The 20,577-nt window shown below is 44.6% G+C and overlaps 1 protein-coding gene across 1 annotated transcript in view; it reads right to left on the bottom strand.

Annotated features, from left to right (window-relative positions):
• The window catches only part of LOC142792289 (putative glutamate receptor), a 28,057-nt gene extending 7,828 nt beyond the window's left edge, over positions 1 to 20,229 (bottom strand). Inside the window, exons 1-7 of the mRNA XM_075885611.1 lie at positions 20,129 to 20,229; positions 17,923 to 18,013; positions 16,279 to 16,440; positions 13,672 to 13,702; positions 9,503 to 9,640; positions 5,977 to 6,194; positions 233 to 522 (exon numbers count right to left, since the gene is read on the bottom strand). Coding sequence (XP_075741726.1) covers positions 233 to 522; positions 5,977 to 6,194; positions 9,503 to 9,640; positions 13,672 to 13,702; positions 16,279 to 16,440; positions 17,923 to 18,013; positions 20,129 to 20,229 — 1,031 coding nt within the window. The remainder of the gene's footprint in view (positions 1 to 232; positions 523 to 5,976; positions 6,195 to 9,502; positions 9,641 to 13,671; positions 13,703 to 16,278; positions 16,441 to 17,922; positions 18,014 to 20,128) is intronic.
• Positions 20,230 to 20,577: the final 348 nt, after the last annotated feature.

The following is a 20,577-nucleotide window of genomic DNA, read 5'->3' as shown; positions in this document are numbered from 1 at the left end:
TGTGTTTCACTCCCATCAAAGTTCAGCCATCGTGGCAGGAAATAGAACTTGCGTTCTTGAGTATAGTGGAACCACACATCAATCGCTGAGGTACGATGGGGGGTTAGCAAGATATCCGGTATTCTATAGCAAGAAACTAGATTGCACTGGAGAACGAAATAATTTCTTTCTTTAGGTATGAATGTTTCCGGCGGTGTGCCACTGTTCTTTCGCATAAGCCGCAGAGTCTTACCTAGTGTGCAAAAGTTTCATAATTTTCGGGTCCAAAGACTTTCGCATGAGCATGGAGAACTGAGCCGATATTGTGTGCTGCACGGCCGGGTAGATGATGCCTAGTCCCGGTTTTTGTGGATACAGGGCCGCGACGAGGCTGTGCATCGCGTTGTCCTCCAGGAAGATGACGGCCCGCTGAGCGATCATCTCGTCAAATGTGGCGCGCGTGAAGACCACTGATGCAGGCAGAATCGAGCCCCAGCGGCGTGCTGTCGCCAAAATCTTCTGCAAATCCAGCTCTGGAGAGACCTGCGCCAGGAGCCGCACAGCATGTACAAATCAAGTTGCTGTAATAGTAAAAGGCGCTAATCATACCTATACCGACGGCCAAGAGATATTTGGCACAAGGGGGAGCATTAGCACAGCCCAATTGACCCACGGAAGCGACACATATTCTCGGAAAGCATCGTTTATAAAATTCGGCATACAGTGTAAGTGAACATGGTGCGTTCATTTTAACGTAACACAGTAAACTAAACAGAGCTCCAGCCATTACACTCAGGGGATTACAAACAAGAATTTATCTGAACCCGTTGTTAATTAATAGGATTTATCCGGAGTTTTGTGTTCCTACATCATGCGATAAATGCCATGATACCAAAAATCTTGCTTATATGCTCTGGCATTGTCCCGCATTACGCAGCGACAAGGAAAATAGTGAAGAACGATGGGACGCAGCTTTGCGCAGTACTACATTAGAGGGACAATTATGTGCAGTCCGACGGGCCTGCGAAGTGGCTGACAGGCTAGGTCTTTCAGCCCCAACGTGGGATCGGCCCGCTTCAGGCTAGGACACTGGCACTACCTATTGGACCATAATAAAGTTCTTTCGTTTATTCATTGTTACGTTGCATTCCGGGCTTCGCACATTCTGCAATTTCGCACGAGATCTTACCAGAACAATAAGTCTACTAAAACCCAAGGACCCTTGCCCAAGAGAGGAAGCGCAAGGCGTCATCTTTTAATTGAACTGGTGTCAAACCACCTATAACCTGATACTAGTGCCGTGTAGCAACATAATATCACGTAGTATTCTGCTGCGCTATAGTTACGCGATGACCAAATGCGCATTGCATAACCTCGCATTACTTGCAGTAACCTCGCATTATCTCAGAAACGCGAGGACAAGTTAGGTTACCATCAGCTCCCTGGTGCCTTAAGCCTTGTGCCCCCATGCTCTTTTTGATGTTGTTGTTTTAGATGCGACGCCGCTCTTTGACTAGCTCTGTCCCTCCGTACGAACGCACCACGCGCCGCAGGTGTTGGCGCAGTGCCAAGTAGGTCATGCCACTGCTACGCTTTGACGTGACGCTCCCCTCGCAGTGCGTGCTGGCATCACTCTCTGCCTCGCCAGCCGCGCGCTCACCGCGGCGCCCGCAGCTGCCACCTTGTCTGTTCGCCCGCAACACCCGCCGCGACCACCACTCGCAAATCAGCCGACTCGTCAGTTCACATGCAATAAACCAGCCGCGCGGCTAACGTACGCACTGGAACATTTCTGTACGTGTCACCTTAAAGACCTAGGCCAGCCATCGCTTCAAACGAATCTTCCATGCTCACCGCAGCACCCGCGGTAGCGCCGTTCAACCCGTGATACCAGCCGTGCGCAACGCTGCTGCTTCGCATCCCATTGGGGTTTTCTTTGGGGAAATGGTTCATTTTTGTTGTTGTTGAAGCCCCTAAAATCTAGATTCCCTAATCCAACCAGACTGAAAACTCTGTGAGAATGTTCAGCTTCCTGTGAAAGTATTCGGTGCCTGTGGGATTAGCCTTCATGTACCTGTGTTTCTTCTCCTATGGTATTACGTGAATATTCGGTGTTCGTCTGATTTATACCACTTGACTTTGTATTATGTGTTTTGTGCACGCCCATAACTTATGCTATTTTTCGTGTTATACGACAAACAGATGCCGTCGTAAAAGATTGCAGCATCTGTGTGCACTTAAAAAGTTTTTGAATTTATGTGGTTCAAGAAATCACAGCACACTTTTGGGGGTGCACAGCGCGCTATTGCTCCGTGACCGAATCATCCTACTTAAAGAAATAATATAGGGCGACACCGATGTCTAATTCTCTGTGTGTTGTTTCATTTATTTTCAGAGTTGTGCCGATACACGACATCCTGAACGCGATTTATTGCATTCGTGTTTTATTGGTGTTAGATTCAAAAATTCTCAATTCAGACTTGCCACACTTGTGTTGCGTTTTATTACTGTAAGCTACACCAGTATGCTCCTGTAGCGTACAACGAATTCTACGGCTTCTAGCCTACGGCTAGTAGACTCCATAAAGAAAAGTTTGCGTATGTCTGGCTTCTTTCGGCTTCTTTCACTACAAGGACACTGAGGCTGTATTCCATCAATCTTACTATTTCTTCAGCGCGCAGGTATATCCTGTACGAAAGCTTCCGGTCTTAAAAATAGTGTCGCCTTCGGGCACCTACGAATATGTTGTCACGATTTACTAAAAGCCACTTTTTGGTTTGCCTCTGAGTATATGCTAGGATTATTCCAAAACAATCCGCAGTGTTTCAGCTTTGCAGTTAGCTCCTTGAAAGAACACTGTACTCTGGTTGCGTGCTGCTTTGTTTCTTTGTTACGGTCACAGTCCCGCTGCTCCAGGGCGCAATAGTGGTTTACAATCACTCTAAGAAAAGATGGAGTAAAAGGGGCGTCTTTCTGTCTCCCAAAAATAATTGTGATACTCTTCCTTTCCTTTCCATGCATTATCACTGCGTATACCCGACACTACGAAGCCACGAACTACGTGTGCGTTACCAGCGCCACATAGCGTTCTCGATAAGAAAGTGGACAGGAAGCGCGAGCAAACCACGTGGAGAGTAATGTTGTGTGACAAAAATACACCCCTTTTTACTCTATATTTTTATAGAGTGATCTTTTGAATTCTCTTGTAGCGAAGTTGACAGTATTATACAGAGTGCTCAGCTATATGTAGCCGGAATTTTATGTTATGTTGGAGCACTCGATGACGGCGCGACCAAAAGTGCGTTGCTTACTGCTGCATCGAGAAAGTCACTTTTTTTTGTTTTCCACCTAATTGTCTAAGTATGCATGATTAATACTAACTTTTGATGCAACAAAGCTAGCCACGACTTCTTTGGAGAAAAAGTGTACATCGGTTTGCGAAACGCCCAAATGGGTAGTTTCCGACTTTATATCTGAAAATTGTTAGTCTTCCTGTCTTTACCACAGATTTTTTTTTTATTCATACTGTCAGCCCAAGGGCCAAGACAGGAGTTGGGGTTACATATCTGGCACGTACAAAGAACATATGTGTAAACAAGTTTCACACTGTACGCTAAAGACGCACACTATATGGAAATAACAAAAACAAAAACGCAAAACTATATCAGAATACATCCCGCATAGGTCACGGATAAAAGAAACATGTCCGAATACATCTCGTACACGTCACCAAAAAGAGAAAAAGATTTGAAGTAATATAGTACATATTGAACATATTGATATAGTACATTGAACATATTCAACCGACAAGGAACAAGCAATTTCTTGCTTGTTCCTTGTCGGTTGATGCCCACAAACTAAACAAAAACACGTGACATGTCTGATTGCGCGCCTATATCGAGCCATGACTGCCGTGCTCCCTGACAATCAGTGTACAAACGAAAGTTCAGTGGCTAGAATAACGAAAAGCTTCCCTCGCGATGGTTCATGACAGAGATAAGAAGGCGCACCGGTTATCGCTTTTGTCACCGCTAGCAAAACACGTTTGACACACAGCCTCCGCCATCGTCATTGCCCGTTCGAAGTTGCAACATGCGGACAAGTGTTAGGGTCATTAGCACGCGGAAAACTCGACGGCGCGCATTGGCACACAAGCTGGTTAGCCATGCGATATTTTGTTTTTGTTATACCTGCAAACATCTCATTCTCATCCGCCCACCTAATTTTCTTTCTCCCCGCAGTGACGCTTTTAATTTCCCTTGAAATGCAGTCAGTTACTTTTAGAGGTCTGCAGTTTCTTAGCTGCCTACCCACTACGTGCCCGCCCATGTCCATTTCTTATTGATTCAACTATGAAATCCTTAACTCTGATTGTTCTCTGATCCACTCTGCTCCATTTTTGTCTGTGATGATTAAGCCTATTATTTTTCCTCTCCATCGCTCGCTGCGTCATCCTCAATTTAAGTTGAACCTTCTTTGGAAGCATCCAGGTTTCTGCTTCGTAGTTAAGTACCGGTATGATGCAGCTGTTATATACCTTTCTCTTGAGGGATTGTGGTAGAGTGTACCATTTATGGTTGGAGAATGATTGCCGAATGTGAGCCACCCCATAATTAATCTTCTAGTTACTTCGCTCTTATGGTTAGGCTCAATGGTTACTACCTGTCCGAAGTAGACATATCCGATAACAATTTCCAGTGCCTCGCCACTGGTCGCGAAGCACTGTTTTCTTTCGAGGTTGCTGCGCGTTAGTTTTATGAATATCAATTTTCTGGCCTGCTCTTCTGCTTTAGTCGCAGCAGAAAGCACAGGACCGGGTTAATTGGCGCAACATGGGCGAGTCCTTTGCTCGGTGGTTGGCGTAGTTAGGTTGATGATGATGACTATTTTTCGTATTTCGTGTAAATTAAGTTCAACCATTCAGATATCTGTAGTAAACAGGAGAAGAATAATATATGACACATTTAAAGTTAGAAAACATTTTATCAGACGTTTTTCAAGCCTATCTACTGGTTCCACACGAGAATTTTTCGCCCAGCTTCCTTTATTAAAATATTAGTTAATTAAAATGCCTAATTAGGCAGCTAAAAAGAAAACAAAAACTCGTGTGACCATCTCCATGCAATAGTCGTCAACATACATTTGGTGGCATTGTGAATAATTGTTTCAGCGTATTTTTCAACTCCGGCTCGAGATAGCTGGGGCACCACGTATATATAAGTATCAAATTATTTAAACGAGCATTTACTTCCCAAGCGGACTCTGTGGAACATGGGCATGTCGCTGCGCACAAACAATGGAAGAACATAGTATTTGAAGCTTGTTTCTCTCGAATATTCTTGTTAAATTTGAGTCGGAAATTTCGCCATTTACACATTTTCAATTATTTGTAAACTAAAATTTCTTGTTTGAAAATTGCGGCCCATGTAGATATATTTACGTGCACGTTGAACAACCCCAGCTGGTCGAAATTTTCAGGGCCCTCCACAATGATGTCTTTCATAATCATATGGTGGTTTTTGGACGTTAAACATCGAAAATTATTATTATTGTTGTTAAAGTGATGCTAACTGACTGCATGCCGAAAAATGTTACATAGTAACTTAAACTTAACACACGCTTTTGATTGCTTCAGTCTGACTAGGAAGACATTGTACAACTCTTTACTACGAAGATTCTTTTTTTATTTTATTGTCATAAAACAAGTTCTGTGTACATCTAAGAACATTTCTGGTCTCTTTTATTGTCTATCATAAAATGGGTTAATTGGCATATAGAGCATGCGCACCTTTCGTTTCTATGGTGACTATATGACTTTGCCAGGCAATACCACCATGCTTGTGGCTTCAATGGTACATGTCGGACAAGCATCTAATGTGGCCCTAAATTATTGTCCTTTACTTTCTTGCGTTGTGTGTGGACGTACGTACTTCATTATAACGTGGACATGATTGATGCGCGACAGTGCTCGTAACCAGGCTGCATATTTCATTTCACCTTGAACTGGTGCTCGAACGTGGTTCCTCGTACGATGATCGGTTTCAGGTACGGCCTCACGGCGATGTCGTGAAAGGTCTCCAGGCGTTCTGTTGGTGTCTTGACGCTCATGCTAACTTTCATCGTTCCTTGGAACGAGTTCATCAGCACCAGCACCGACAGCGACCACACGGAGAACACCACGCGGCCTATGACGTCACGCACTGGACGAACCGTGCCTGAAAAAGAGGCGTCGGAAAATTAAACATAAAGGCGAAGGGCGTCTTCATCAGCTTAGTTCTAAATCATATTTCGATAAAAAAAACTTTGCGCGCCGTCTACCGTCGAGAGGCTTAAGCACACCAGTACTATTCATTAGCATCTTTTCTTTATTCGCTGACAGCCCCTATGCTATAATTCTTAGCAAGATTTCAGCCGTTCCTCATCATTCTGGACGTATAGGGTACGGGGTACATGTGGGCCCCTCCTAATATTAAAAGTTAAGAAAGCAACAACAAAAATAAAACTTGTAAAAAATATACTGAAAATACTCACTTAATGCTCGGTTGTCTGTTTTTCATTGCCATCGACACAATTTCATGTATTTGTTTGATTGGCAAGGAATTGCCAAAAAAAATAAACGGGAGACAGCTTGACTAAAGTTTGCTCAAACATCCTAATAATAGACCTCTACCGGGGTACGTCACAGCGTGACGTCACCGGTGCACGTGCAAGGTGGTGGTTGGCAAAGCACTCCCGCCGGTGGCTGAGTGGGGTGCAGTCGCTCGGTGCTTGGGGCAATTTTTTTTTCTTTTTGAAAGCTTAATCTTCATCTCACAGTGGGAACATTAGCTGTGGCATGTGTCAGAGAACATCTAGGTGTGTGATAAAGTGCGTCATGAAATATTCGCCGCGCTGGCTGGCTGTTTATCTGCGAGAAGTGAACACACGTGGTGGCCTGTGCGAGGAACAGCGGCATCTTCTTCGAAAACGTGCAGTGTTGACTGTGGCGTATAGTATGCGTTGAAAGGCATCGACAATATTGGTTCATCTTTATGGACGGTGAAACGGGGAATATTGTGCGAGGTGTGTGCAGTGTGAATAATGTGATGCGTCCTGTTTGCGAAAACACTGGTATTCGTTGTGGGCCGGTTTCAGTAACCGATTGTCGATGGAACTTTACGATCTGACATTGTAGTCAAGGTAAAAATATATTCGACGCGATCATCTGTGAGTGCGTACATCTCAGCGTATGCGCGGCGTGCAGAAAAATAAAAGTGCATAATCACCTGGTGATATATATATGACTACACATGAGCTATAAGCATGCTGTAGCGTTGTCGCATCTGCATATATGCTTCACCACGGCTATGACTGGTAATATCGGATACCTGATACGTGTTATTGGAAACAGCGGAGATTTTGGTTTTTTATCTACTTTGTACTTTTACGGCTCGATTCTTATGAAGTGACAATGCGCGTTAGAAGTTTGTGTATCAGGCCTAAAGGAGCGATAGGTACGAAAACACGTTATAGGTGTCAAATGCAGCAACGTAACTGTGCCACATAATATTATATATTATTAAGATGTCGGGTTTTACATCACATGAATTGTCACTGGGTTATTGGGAAACGCAGCGGCAGAACTTCACTTTGATTTTCACGAGGATATGTTAACCTCAGCCTAACCCACGGCAAGAAGTCTCTTTTTTTTCATTCATCTCCGATGAGACGTTTGGCCAATGAGTGATAATCTTATCCGTGACGTCGCTCACGGCAGTTCAAAACCATGCTGCCGCCAATGCTGTACCTCGTCTCAAACTGCATTGCACATGCCACGATGGAAATTGAGTAAGTGTACATCCATGCCATGCAAATATATCTCAAAGTGCCAATAATCGTGTACATTCAAAACAATCGCTCTCAAAAGAAGATCGAATTTTTTTATGGCTGCCATCTACGTAGGTGAAGCCCACTGCGTGCTAGTCGCATCTCTCAGTACTCTAAACAAACTGTCTCCATCCATCCAACTACGACGAGCAAATTCCCACACTATGAGCAGTGACCCTTCCGCGACCCCCTTCTTTCAAAAGCTGTGACTTTAGAACATAACAATGTAGAAATTTATGTCGTAAGAATGCAGACACGCAGCTCTGCTATGCATAAAGATGCCTCCGGAGGAACTTTCTTGCCAACCAGCACCTGCTCCGAGAGAGGGTGTAGGGGGCGGGATGGCCACAGTGACGTCACATTGTTTACAAATAGGGAGAGGTCTATTGCCAGCGCGGTCATCTAGGGATCTCTAGGGGAGAAAATTGGCCATGTATCTCCGTGCTTTGCTGCAAATGTCGTCTAAAGACGATGGACTGCTGTCTGGAGGCACTGCGTGAGGTATGGACAGCCATGTGGCAGTAATGTCGGGAAGCAGGAGCTTGTACAGAACCCTGGGCCACTGGCAGGTGGCAGCCCAGAGTCGTCAGCAGAGCGCTCTCTCGTGCATAGCATTGCGTCTTCGGCGACGCATAGGAAGCACCCTGAGTCTTTAGAATGACGTATTTACGTATTTTCTAGTAAAGTAACACACCGCCTAATACATACTTATCGATGATTCGCCTCAGTTATGCCTAATATTTGCTTTTTGTTCGACAATGTTCACAAGTATGAGCACAGCCACCAGATCAAGATGGCTGGTGTTGAGGAAGTGGTTAATCTTTCGCCGGGAGGGTGAATTATGTGACAGGCAGATAAACAGACGGACGAACCAAAATATCCGCGTTCAAGTATCCCAAGAAAGACTATCGTGTTTAAAGGTTCCAATGACCCCAGGCATATTATTGAGATTAGAACGCCAAAGCACTTGTTTTGGCAAAGTTTTCATGGAGGGGTGCTGCAATGCCAACTGCACTCATTCTCTTCCTTGTCGCCACGGCTGCAGATGGTTGCTGCGGCATTGTGGAGAGCAGCAAAGTGTTCTTGCGCCACTGCCAGTTGGCTGAGCCCTTTCGCCATCCTGGCCAAGAAACGTGGCCGTCACGGCAGGTGGTTGGTGCGCAGGCGTCAGTTGCGGTGTGAAAAGTCACGGGATCTTCAGACGAAGCTTTCGCGAGTGCCAGCTGGGTGAGCTCGTTCGCCATCGTAGCCAAGTAATACGGTCGCCACTGCAGGTGTGATATGACTATGATGACTAGCAGGTGGTTGCTGCAGCAATTGCTGGCGCAGCTGTCGGTTCAGATAGAAAAGGTCACATGCTATCTAAACGCGGCTTTTGTGGACGTCCGCTGGGGGTGCGCTTTCACCATCCTGACCAAGAAACGTGGCCGCCACTCAAAAAAGTTCAAGCAGTTTCTTTAGATTATTTGGCATCTGTGTATCGGATCACTCGGCAATTGAAAGAGTTCCACGAGCTCTGTCAGAGCCGGCTTGGCGCACGCCCTAATACGGCACAGTAGAAGACATGCACAACGAAGGTTTCTAATCATATAGTTCCTGAATTGAAAACAGAGGCCGCACTATGTATAGAATAATTGCGCTATGCGATAGTGCTCGCCTTCGAACATCATGATGCCTAGCATGTCGAAGAGGTTGTTTGTGATGGTGTCCTTGAACCGCACTGGAGACCGCACCGCTTCAATCAGAAGATGAAGGCACTCACCAGAGGCCAGCACAGTAGCAATCCCAACCATACCTGCGGACAACAGTTTAGTGGTGAACAGGTCAGAACAGCAGCAATCCCAACCATATCTGCGGACAACAGTTTAGTGGTCTCATTATTTTTCGATGTAATGCAGAGATGGGGGAGAAAAGCGAGGGTTCGGATAAGTCGTGAGTGACACAAGTAGTATGAGATGGCGTGATCACATCATTGCACTTTTCGTTTGTGTTGTGCAAATCACAGGGTGTCATTGACAACTACAATGAAAAGAAAGGCGAGCTGTTCGAAGGACTCTGTCTTTGTTACTGATAGTTTAAGCCCTAGAAAGTCGTAATGAAGGACTGTCGATCCCTCTAAGACGTAAATGTTGCACACACACACACATAAATTCTCAAGAAAATACACGACAGTACACAGTCTCATAGTCGTCAGACTCTGCCCATCCGGTACTGCGAAAAACACCGCTGCCAGCACTCTTAAGGCAGCTCTGGCATTGACTGGGTAGTAAAAAAATGAAGAGAGAGCCTTCCGCAAGCCGATGTGCCTCAATAAAAAACCCTTTTTCTGTTGGTGTCGCACGCAGTTTCCTGAAATTTAAGGACCAGGAAAGCTTCTTCCACCGATCCACACTTCCGCGAAAATAGGGAGGCCATCAAAGCGAACTGCGGGTATGACGCAAAAGAAGAAAAGCAAAACTTTATTATGAGAGAAAGGGCAAAAAAGTGGTACTCAGGAGCATGTTAGTAGGGGCCTCAAGTCTAGAGCCCCTTTAGCTTGAGCCGCTCGCCTGATTTAACTCAGAAATACTGCTTGAATCTCTGGCTCCGAGCTGGCAAGTTGCACCTTTCGCTGGTTCGAACTTCCTACAATGGCATTGCCTAAAAAGAAATTTCAAATTATCTGGCTTTTGGTCACACTCCCAAAAGGTGTGATATAATATTTTCAAACCACCGCAACACGTACAAGCGTGACAGTACAACGTTAGATATATTTTGCTTAGCAGCGATAAACTTGAAAAGACTCCCGTCTGCACTTTGCGGGGATCTGTAGTGTCTTCGCCATCAAGGGATTTCTGGGGGGGCACTATACTTTTGTCGTGTGATCCACTGGTAAGCAAGAATGTCTTGTGGGGCCATTAAATGCGATTTGATTGCGGGAGGCTGACGCGTCACTCAGTTTGTCAAATGTCAAGCTAAAGCATTCGTTCTCTCATTCCCTTCCAGGCCAGCGGGTGCGCGCCAACAAGTTAGCCGGTGTCTCTTGGTTAAGTTAGGTCCAATCAGTTTATTTTTGTAGGTAAGCGGCCGTTCATGTAAAGTCAGCAAGCTTCTTGTGAGCCTGATAATATAACTGATGGCTTTTCTGCTCTATGTCCTTGCTCTCTAATGATTAAGCTCCACCTTGGCATGGTTAAATACTCCGCCTTGGCAATTGAGGAAGGGCAAAGAGAGGCGTAACCGTCTTCAAACCCCAGTCAACTGCTGTTGCTACGCAACCAAAATCATGCGACTGATGGTTTTTTGCACGCCTATAAATTCCTCGTCTAAGTGTTGGGGGAATGGCGGTATACCTATAACCGTGTCAGGAACTCTCTGCCAGACCGCGTTTTGCTTGTTTCTTTGGAAGATGAGACCTGCCGCCTTTACCTCGGTTTAAGTATTGTGCACGCCAAGCTCAAGTAATTTGCTAGCTGGCGTGTTTACAGGCAGTCTCAAGGCCACCTTATAAGCACTGCGTATGATGGAGCCGACCTGATCTTCTTGGCTTTTGTTTAGCGTGTGTAGGCCGCATGTTATCCTGCTCATTACTAGCGCATGTACCAGTCGTAACGCGCCTTTTTCCATCATACCTTTCCGGTGCAATGTTATCCTTTAGAACATCCTTGCAATCTAAGTTTGTTGTGGTTTTCAATGTAGCGGTGGTGCGGCTTGCTCTACCATCGCTTTGAATACAGAATCCCAGCATTCTTGCTATGTTAACCTCCCGAATGTTATTTCCTTCCGTTTGAATTTCCGCACTGCCATTACTTTTATATTTTTTGCCATGTATTCGAATGATTTCTGATTTCTCCGGGACGCAGTGAAGCCCACTGGCCCTAACAAACTTTTCTACAGCTTTGGCGGCTTCCTGTAGAGTTTCCTCTTTCGCTGCCAAAGATCCTCGACTGACCCAAAGAGTAATGTGTTCTGCGTATAAAGTTTACGCCACTCGCGGGTCCTTCTCCAGAGTACGGGCGCCAGTCTTCGCTTCGCAATATTAAAGATCAAGGGGGAAATGATTGCTTCTTGAGAGGAAGAGGGAGGGAGGTTGTCTTTTCTGGGCATTTAAAATGTTTGGGATTGGACTTGGCCAATTTTCATCTTATAGCCTTCCTTCCGGTGAGGAAGGACTCTTTTTTTATTTTCAGATACTGCTATCTAATGCTTCATACATTGCAGGAGTGTTAACAGTAAACGAACAAAAAATAACAAAAAAGAAAACAACAAATAGCGTAATTGAACACTTGTTTAACAAACCGCATGCGGTAGTCGTCTCGAAGAAATGTCCAGATTATTCCAAGTGTCAAGTGTGCACAAGTAAAAGGAGTATTAACAATCAATAAACCATTTTATTGGCACAAGGTTCAACGGGTTGTATCGGCGGGTCACATGGTTAGTATGACTGGGGAACGTAATGGGTGTGGCTATGCGGAAAGATTTGTGCGCGGTGTTCTGTAACATAATTTGATCCCACATACGTCTGTGTTCTGAACGGTTTAGCGAAAAAGCGTGGTATAGTGCTCTGAAGGGCAGAAATTACGATCGCAATGGTTAAAAATGAATCTGATTGCTTTTTGCAGGATTAACTAAAGTTTATATATGTCATATGCAAGATGTGGCCACTATAATTGACATGTAGGGTTTAACGTTCCAAAACCACCATAGGATTATGAGAGACGCCGTAGTGGAGGGCTCCGCAAATTCCAACCACCTGGGGTTCTTTAACGTGCACCCAAATCTGAGCACACGGCCCTACAGCATTTTCACCTCCATCGAAAATGCAGCCGCCACAGTCGGGTTTCAATCCTACGACTAGCGAGTCAGCAGCCGAGTACCTTTGCCACTAGGCCAACGAGGCGGGGTGATGTGACCACCATACACCTTATGCATATTGAAGAGGACTGACCAGTGACTGTGCCAGTGACCAGTGTGTGAAGGCTGTGCGCTTGCATTTTTTGTCGTACCCTTTATAGCATTCCTTCTAAGTAGCCTGATTTTTTAAGCGATTTCGCAGAAATAAAGTCAGTGTGTTTGCGCTACTTTAAGTTTGGGGAGAATACAACACCAATATATTTAAATTCCTGGACGTTTCCAAGTGTATGATCCAATCGGTAATGTCTTACCTGTATTGCAAAGGTTGATTTTTATTAGTGAAATTCATTTACATGGCTTTGTGAGAATTGAGCCTTATTTGCCATGTTCTACTCCTGTCGCAAAAAAAAACGCATCATTTAACAAAACTTGGTCAGTGGTGTTATGCACATCAGAATACAAAACAGATTCATTGGCGTATAGACGAACTTTAACTGGAGTGTTAGTGACAACCTGAAAGGCATTATTCATGTATAGTTTCAATAGAAGGGGCTCCGAAATAGGGCCTTGTAGAACACCTGAGGAATAATGAGCTAATAATGACTGTTCGTCTTTGTAGCAAAAAAAAACTGACTCCTTAGGTGCAAATCATCCGCAATTCAGTCAAGTAATTTTTGAGCATGGGGGTCTATAAGAATGTTGCGAAAATTGAACACAAGCTTTTTGTGGCATACCTTGTCAAAAGTTTTACACTAATCAATAAAGGTGGCGTCGATCTGTTCATGGTTGTTAAGTGATGAGGCGATGTAATGTGTAAATTTGATCAACTGTGTGACAGTGGCAAAACCTGTGCAGAAACCAAGCTGCGGCTGCAGAAGTACATTATTGTCAGTTAAGTCTTGAATAATCTGCTTGTGAATGATGTGCTCGTAGCTTGCAGCACGTTAGATAATAATGAAATTAATCTATACTTAGGAATGACCTCTTTCTTACCCAATTTGAATTCAGGAACAACATCGACGACCTTTCAAATTTGCAGAACCCGCCCACAGTCGTGAATTCTTAAAAATAATTATGAGGTATCGTGCACACCATTCAGAGTACCTTATGATAAATTTTCTATATAGTTTATAGTACTGTCGCCGAATCCAATTTTATTCAGTTCCGAGATGATGGCGTCATGTGAGAGATGTTGTCGAAAGCTCCTTTTAAATCTTAGTGCTAGGATTATGCATGCACGGCTTTTAGCAAATTTCTCGAGCCCATTATCCTGTATAATGAGGAAGGCGTCTGGCGTGGACAGGTTGACACGGAAACCCAGCATTGTGGCAGAGAAGAGGTTTTCTTCTTCAATGTAGTTTTGTAACCTTGTTTGCACAACCCGTTCGAAAAGCTTACCCATGCATTATGTTAGCGATAGGGGCCTCCATTCCTCTATGGTAGGCTTTTTTTTAAGTGTTGGTATAGTAATCATATTTGCTTCAAGTTTCATTTATGTCGGCACGCCGCAACTCGCACGCAGGAGCTAGCGTCACATGACATTGGGCTCGAGGCAAGCCGTCTGACGTCCGTTCTGTATAGCACTTGAATGTGCTAGATTTCGGTATATACATAATGCCGAAACGGTGAAGTACTTACTCGATCACTTTAGTTAGCTATGTATCTTCCGATCAGTGCACCAAAGCTGATAAGAGATGAAAAACCCCGGTAATCATCACCTTTACAGTTGAATTCTTCTTTCATATCTCGCTTCCAGTGCGTTTGACTATTTCGTTAGGCATCCTCGCATGCTTTGATGATGGTGGCCATCTGTTTGCATATTCCTGCAAATGGCACTGCGCGAAACCAAAGGTAATGTCATGGCCTCCGAGATTAGCTCCTGCAACCGCGGAGGTCACGGGTAAAACAGATCTGAGTGGGACCACAAAGAACATTTTGCTATTTACTTGTTTGGCACAAGTGTTCCGATTCGCTTTCAAATTGAGCTTAAAACATTGAGCTTTCAAAGCTGACGTGCGCCGTGATGCGTGGTCACGACCAATTACGAATAAGTAAGGTCGTGGTGTGCGTGATGTTTATCACGCATGTTCAGTCTGCCTCTAGCGGCTCTTAAACGGCGCCCAGCGTGGTCAGTTCTGCTGGGCTTCACAGTTAAGGTATTCGGGGTTTTTTTTTTTTTTTGTTCGTCAGAGCTATACAAATGCGACTGGCTGAGGAGAACGCAAGCGCTTCGCTTACACAACACGTTCACACTGGCCTGCATTCAGCACTCTCGGCTTTCGGCATCGAATGACCGTTTTATATTGGATCACTAAAACTGAAGGTCATTCAGTACTTTACGTCCGCGGCAATTCACAACGCAACAGTAACGTCGATTGCGGCGTTTCTGCGTAGCTCGTGGTTATGTCGCGTCTGCTTTTGTTTTCACCGTCATTCCACCGAGTGATCCGACATGCACTTCTTGGCGGTTCGGTGGGCGTCCGACTAGCTGAGGGAAATTCATAGCTCTCCAAATGAGCGCTGAATGCGCAAACAGGCGCAATAATAAGCTCAAGAATTTTTTTTTCACTTGCTTGTTGCACCTAATTCCACAGCAAACTCTGCAAGGGAGTCTGACTTTGCGCTACCTCATACTGCTTCGACCGCTGGCGCTATGGGTCTTGCAAAACTCCAGAGTCTACCTCGATGGCACAACCGGTAATGCGATTCCTCTCGTAAGTGGATGTTATGAGTTCGGCTCCCAGAGTTGACTAGTTGTTTCATCATCCGCTTCCATTTCTGATTACTTAGTACTGTTCATGAATCAATCTGTAAAATTTACAGGTTATTTCGCTGAACATCAAAGTTCGCGTGTGGAAGACGAATCCGCGTCTTCGCAATGCGTCTTCGTGCGATGCCCTGATCTGCCGCGCCGCTGTTTTCTCAATCTCTTTTTTTGGCGTAAGCTATAAGTTTGCTGGAATGGACTGCCGTATAGTGTTATCTGACACCACCATTAATGAAGATGAATGGGTCAAGCAAGATTTGGAACATCCCTTCTGTCATGACTGATCAATGCGACCATGTATGCTGCCTGAAGGCGTCACTACTGTCGGAGTGAACATTCTCGCTACGTTATGATAGAGAAAAAAGAGAACATGTTAGCTTCATTTATGTTAATCACAATAATTACTAAGTCATTAGGCAATGCGCACAAAAGAAAACATGGGGTATTTTTACTATAACAATTTAAAAAATGATTAATAAAACTAAAGAGTAGAGACGAAGCCGTGCGTCAATTTTCCACCTGCAGCTATTTGCGATTTCAGTCACATTGATTTTCTTTGCTTCTTTATTCAATTGAGTAATTTACTTCGTGATTTGCTGGCTTGTCCTTGTCTATACTGACTTCTGTATGATTGTAACGTATATGTATTACATGTAATGAACATCCTTATCAGAGTTATCTGGCAGCGCCCATAGAGCGTGTTAAATACTGTCACTTCTTATGTGCTTGCTCATCGCCTCAACGTATCGCTGCCCAAGTCAGCCGAGCAAAACGTGGTGCACGCGTAGGCAATACGCGGCAGTGGTATGTACATACGTGCAGCGCACACTCACCTCCCAGTCGAAGCTCATCAGGTATCCGAACACGCTGGTCATGTAGGCATTCGGCGTGCCGGCGAAGTACCGCGGGTTGGAGTAGACGTAGGATGGCAGCGGTGTGCCCACCGTGATGCGGTCAGCCGTTGGTATCACCGGATGTGCCGTGATGTCAGACTCCTGCGAGCAACAACATTTAGCTTGGGTGGCCCACGACGGAATCATTAATAGCCGGACCCTTTTAAACGAAGCCGGGTACAATGACTTATGTTTATATCAAATACGAGAAGTTGTCTTAGCAATAGTCATGTGAAATTACATTTATTTAATGATTTTCTATGGAGAAGCTCAGCTTGAGCCTGAAAAAGAAAGACGATAGCAGAGTTTTGTGTTTATCCTATCGCCTGTCATTTCCTTCTTTGCTATTGTCTGTTTCCTTTGGGCTTAAATTGAGCGGCTCGGTAAGAGGAGATTATGATGCAGCAGCTTGCCCAATCTTTAGTACCTATCAATCTAAACGACCAACTGTACATTGAATGTATCGGACATGTCGCATCCCGATGCCGAAGTGTACTATGGTGCTGCTGAAGATGATGGTCAGTTTGGTGATGTTTGGGAAGAACTTGCCCGTGTTTCTTCTGGTCTGTCCAGAGCATAGCTCGGCATACTCACTCATGAGTACACTCACTCACACTCATTCATACTCATTTGAACGTGGTGAGTATGAGTATGAGTGATTACTGATGAGTATGAGTAGGAGTGAGTAGAACGTGAGTGAGTACTCATGAGTATGAGTAAGAGTGAGTATGGACGTGAATGAGTACTTTCAGTGTGAGTAGAAGTGAGTATGAACGTGAGTGGGTGCTCATGAGTGTGAGTAGGAGTGAGTATGAACGTGAATGAGTATTCTGAGTTTGAATAGGAGTGAGCATGAACGTGAGTGACTACTCTGAGTGTGAGTATAAGTGAGTATGAATGTGAGTGAGTATTCTGAGCGTGAGTAGAATTGAGTATGAACGTTAGCGAGTATTGTGAGTGTGAGTATGAGTGAGTATGAACGTGAGTGAGTACTTTGAGTGTTAGTATGAGTGAGTATGAACGTGAGTGAGTACTTTGAGTGTGAGTATGAGTGAGCATGAACGTGAGTGAGTACTCATGAGTGTGAGTACACGTGAATTTGAACGTGAGTGAGTACTCATCAGTGTGAGTATCCGTGAGTATGAACGTGAGTGAGTATTCATCAGTGTGAGTAGGAATGAGTGAGAGCTTGTGAGTGTGAGTAGGCGTGAGTATGAACGTGAGTGAGGGCCTATGAGTGGGAGTAGACGTGAGTATGAACGTGAGTGAGGGTGAAGGCTGAAAAAATTGCGGTGAGTGAGTATGAGTGAGTAGTCTTTCAAAGTGCCGACCTATGGTCCAGAGAATACGCAATTGAAGATCTCGTCATCGTTGATCTCGACGTTTCAGTGACGGCGGGCCAAATGGCTTGATGTGCAATTCGCTGCCGATGTGGTGTCGTTTAGTATAACATGGAAGGCAAATACGACCTGCCGCTGCCGTAAGATCATCGTGCACGCTCAACATTTGTTGAGGTGATCTGCTGAAGCCGTACAGTGTTCCTTTCGGGTTAAGAAGAATATGTGTAAGCTGATCTATACTCACGTTTCGTTCCAACATACCGAGTGGACCCCCCCACTCTCCGGTGGCACGTCGACTGGACCAGATCTGTTCGTCCGTCGTTTGCAGTTGCGTCCTGTCATGTAAGTAAAGCTGCTGTGGGGGATGGTTGGTGTGAAGGCGTGGCTTACTCACGCCGTCAGGAACTAGGCGAAGTAATACTCGTGACACACGGGAAGAAGTAAAGTACTCTGAAGTAAACCCCATTCGTCCCCAAAAGGGACCATTTATAAAAAGGAGTTGCGCCAATGACGCAGGCCCCAGACACAGCAACGGCCGCTGCCAACGCGGTGCTATACTGACGTTATGCGGGCGTTTGACGGTACGCTTTTGCGGGCCGAAAAGTAGATGCAGGATCTGCTTTACCGAAAAAAAAATCTTTGCCGGAAAGGAGTTACGTACTTCTTTGTCATGGGTCACTGCGCCCAAACGCCTTTCCGGAAGATGTCCCTTTGTCTAACGGACTTTAGGGCGTCCGTGTGTCAAGGGTATAACCGCAGAAAAAGGTGACCTTCTGTTCACCTTTGTCTGCGGTCACTTGGTCTAGTTCTTGGCTGCGCCAATAAGTCATTCGTACTGTCACACGTTGGGAATAGCGCATCGCGAACCGAAGGAAGTGGCGAATTCGCTTCGACATCTGCGATGCCGAAATCATCACAAGCATTCTTGTTCATGCGCAAAATAACATTAGTGACAAGTGTTGATGTTAGCCTGCCTTTATTTTTCGAGCTCAACTCTGTCGAGATGGTTCACATGCTACAGTGCATATATCTGAACAACGATTAAGTTTCACGGATAAGATATTTTGAATAAGTGTCCGCTTGAAGTAGCGTGAACGTTCATGTTTCTCTTCGACATATTTGTTTTGCATAATCAAGACAGGGTAACCAGACTTATATTCACATACCAGTTTTCACGTTCAAGACTTCTTAAAGGGCCACTCGCCACCCCATGTTTAAAGCCGAGAGGCTGATTTTCTCCTCTCCTTCACACACACTATACATCCTCCTCGCCCCTTAGTTCTAGAATGCACGTAAACAATATCAGCACTAAGCGCTAGAGCTTATCAGGATTTCGCGCTTCTCGGCCGCACGCTGTTATCGCCGCTTGCGCAGTTGTAAACACAAAAACGAAGCCTTATCGGTTGAATGTGCACGATATTCATGCGAGACAAAATAGAACGGACGGGCGGCTGCATGGAAAAGCAGGGCAGGAAAAAAATCACGTCTGATATATCGCGTATATCGACGAATCGAGAGCATGTACGCTGTATACGTCACAGTAACTACTGTCTACGTCACAGTAGTGCGCCAAGAAGGACGAGATATATCAGGAAAGAATATTGCGCTGTTTTTGTTTTGTTTTTTTTTTTGTATTTTGGGAGCCTGGTGAGTGGCCCTTTAGGAATTCATGTTCCTGATATAAAGCACACAATTTATGTACCTTATTATTCTTTGGTATTGACCTATCTACTCTAAATGAATGCTTTACCAACTATTACATATGCACCTGCTGTTTGATAATAAAGAAAAAAACGTTCCTCACTCGTACCATCAAGCAAAAAACTTGGCGGAGGACATGAGGAAAGCATCTATGTTAATTTGGACACGGCTTTCTGGTGTATTATTCTAAATTGTAAGAAATAAGAGGGGGGAAATGAGGTAAGTTGAAAGCCAGAAAAATAAATTGATAGGGTTCAAATCATGTCAAGGAATCAGTGAAGGCTAAGAGAACTCCGCGAAGTATTCGTCTTCTAAAAACCCTCAAATTCTGCATTAATTGCTACCTAGAACAGTGGCGTAATAATACCTAGACCATTTTATGTGATATTTATCAATACTAATTTTTGTAGAGCCCATATATTTCATATAATGTTTTTACAATCGCCTCCTTTTTTTTAACTATCGGTTCAAATAGTTGTTGGCACTGATTTTTCAACAGATGTTTTATTTATTAGTAGTTGGCTCTCTTACGGGTCGGAAATTTTGTTTGCATGCATCGTTGATTTCTTATCCTTATTTTTTCTATTTTTCCTCTTTCACGATATGAAAAGGCACCGTTTTGTACACCATTTAGTACATGTCCAAGGCGATAGCAAGAAGAAGACAAGAAAATTAGAATAATTGTTGCTCATCACGGCGCAAAATCGGGCTTACTGATGATTGCTCTAGTACGGATTGCGGATGCTTACTTGAATCGCAGTGACTGCTGCAGACATTGGATGATGTACCAGGCTAGACCATCGAAGATGACTGTGCCGTTGACCACCGACACTCCCAGCATGGGTCGCATCTCGAAAATAATCGATGAGCAGTGTTTTTTAATGCATATTTGTGGGAAAAAAAAAGAACTGATAACTTGAGTTTCTAGCTATAGTACAAACAGAGAATGCCCGTTTGTCAAAATCTCGGCTCGGATTGATTGATTGATATGTGGGGTTTAACGTCCCAAACCCACCATATGATAATGAGAGACGCCGTAGTGGAGGGCTCCGGAAATTCCGACCACCTGGGGTTTTTTAACGTGCACCCAAATCTGAGCACACGGGCCTACAACATTTCCACCTCCATCGGAAATGCAGCCGCCGCAGCCGGGATTTGAACCCGCGACCTGCGGGTCAGTAGCCGAGAACCTTAGCCA

The sequence above is a fragment of the Rhipicephalus microplus genome, chromosome 2 (genome assembly GCF_043290135.1).
Source record: "Rhipicephalus microplus isolate Deutch F79 chromosome 2, USDA_Rmic, whole genome shotgun sequence".
In the NCBI taxonomy this organism is placed as follows: domain Eukaryota; kingdom Metazoa; phylum Arthropoda; class Arachnida; order Ixodida; family Ixodidae; genus Rhipicephalus; species Rhipicephalus microplus.
Note: the sequence above shows the minus strand (reverse complement) of the source record. Positions and strands in the feature narration are given on the sequence as shown.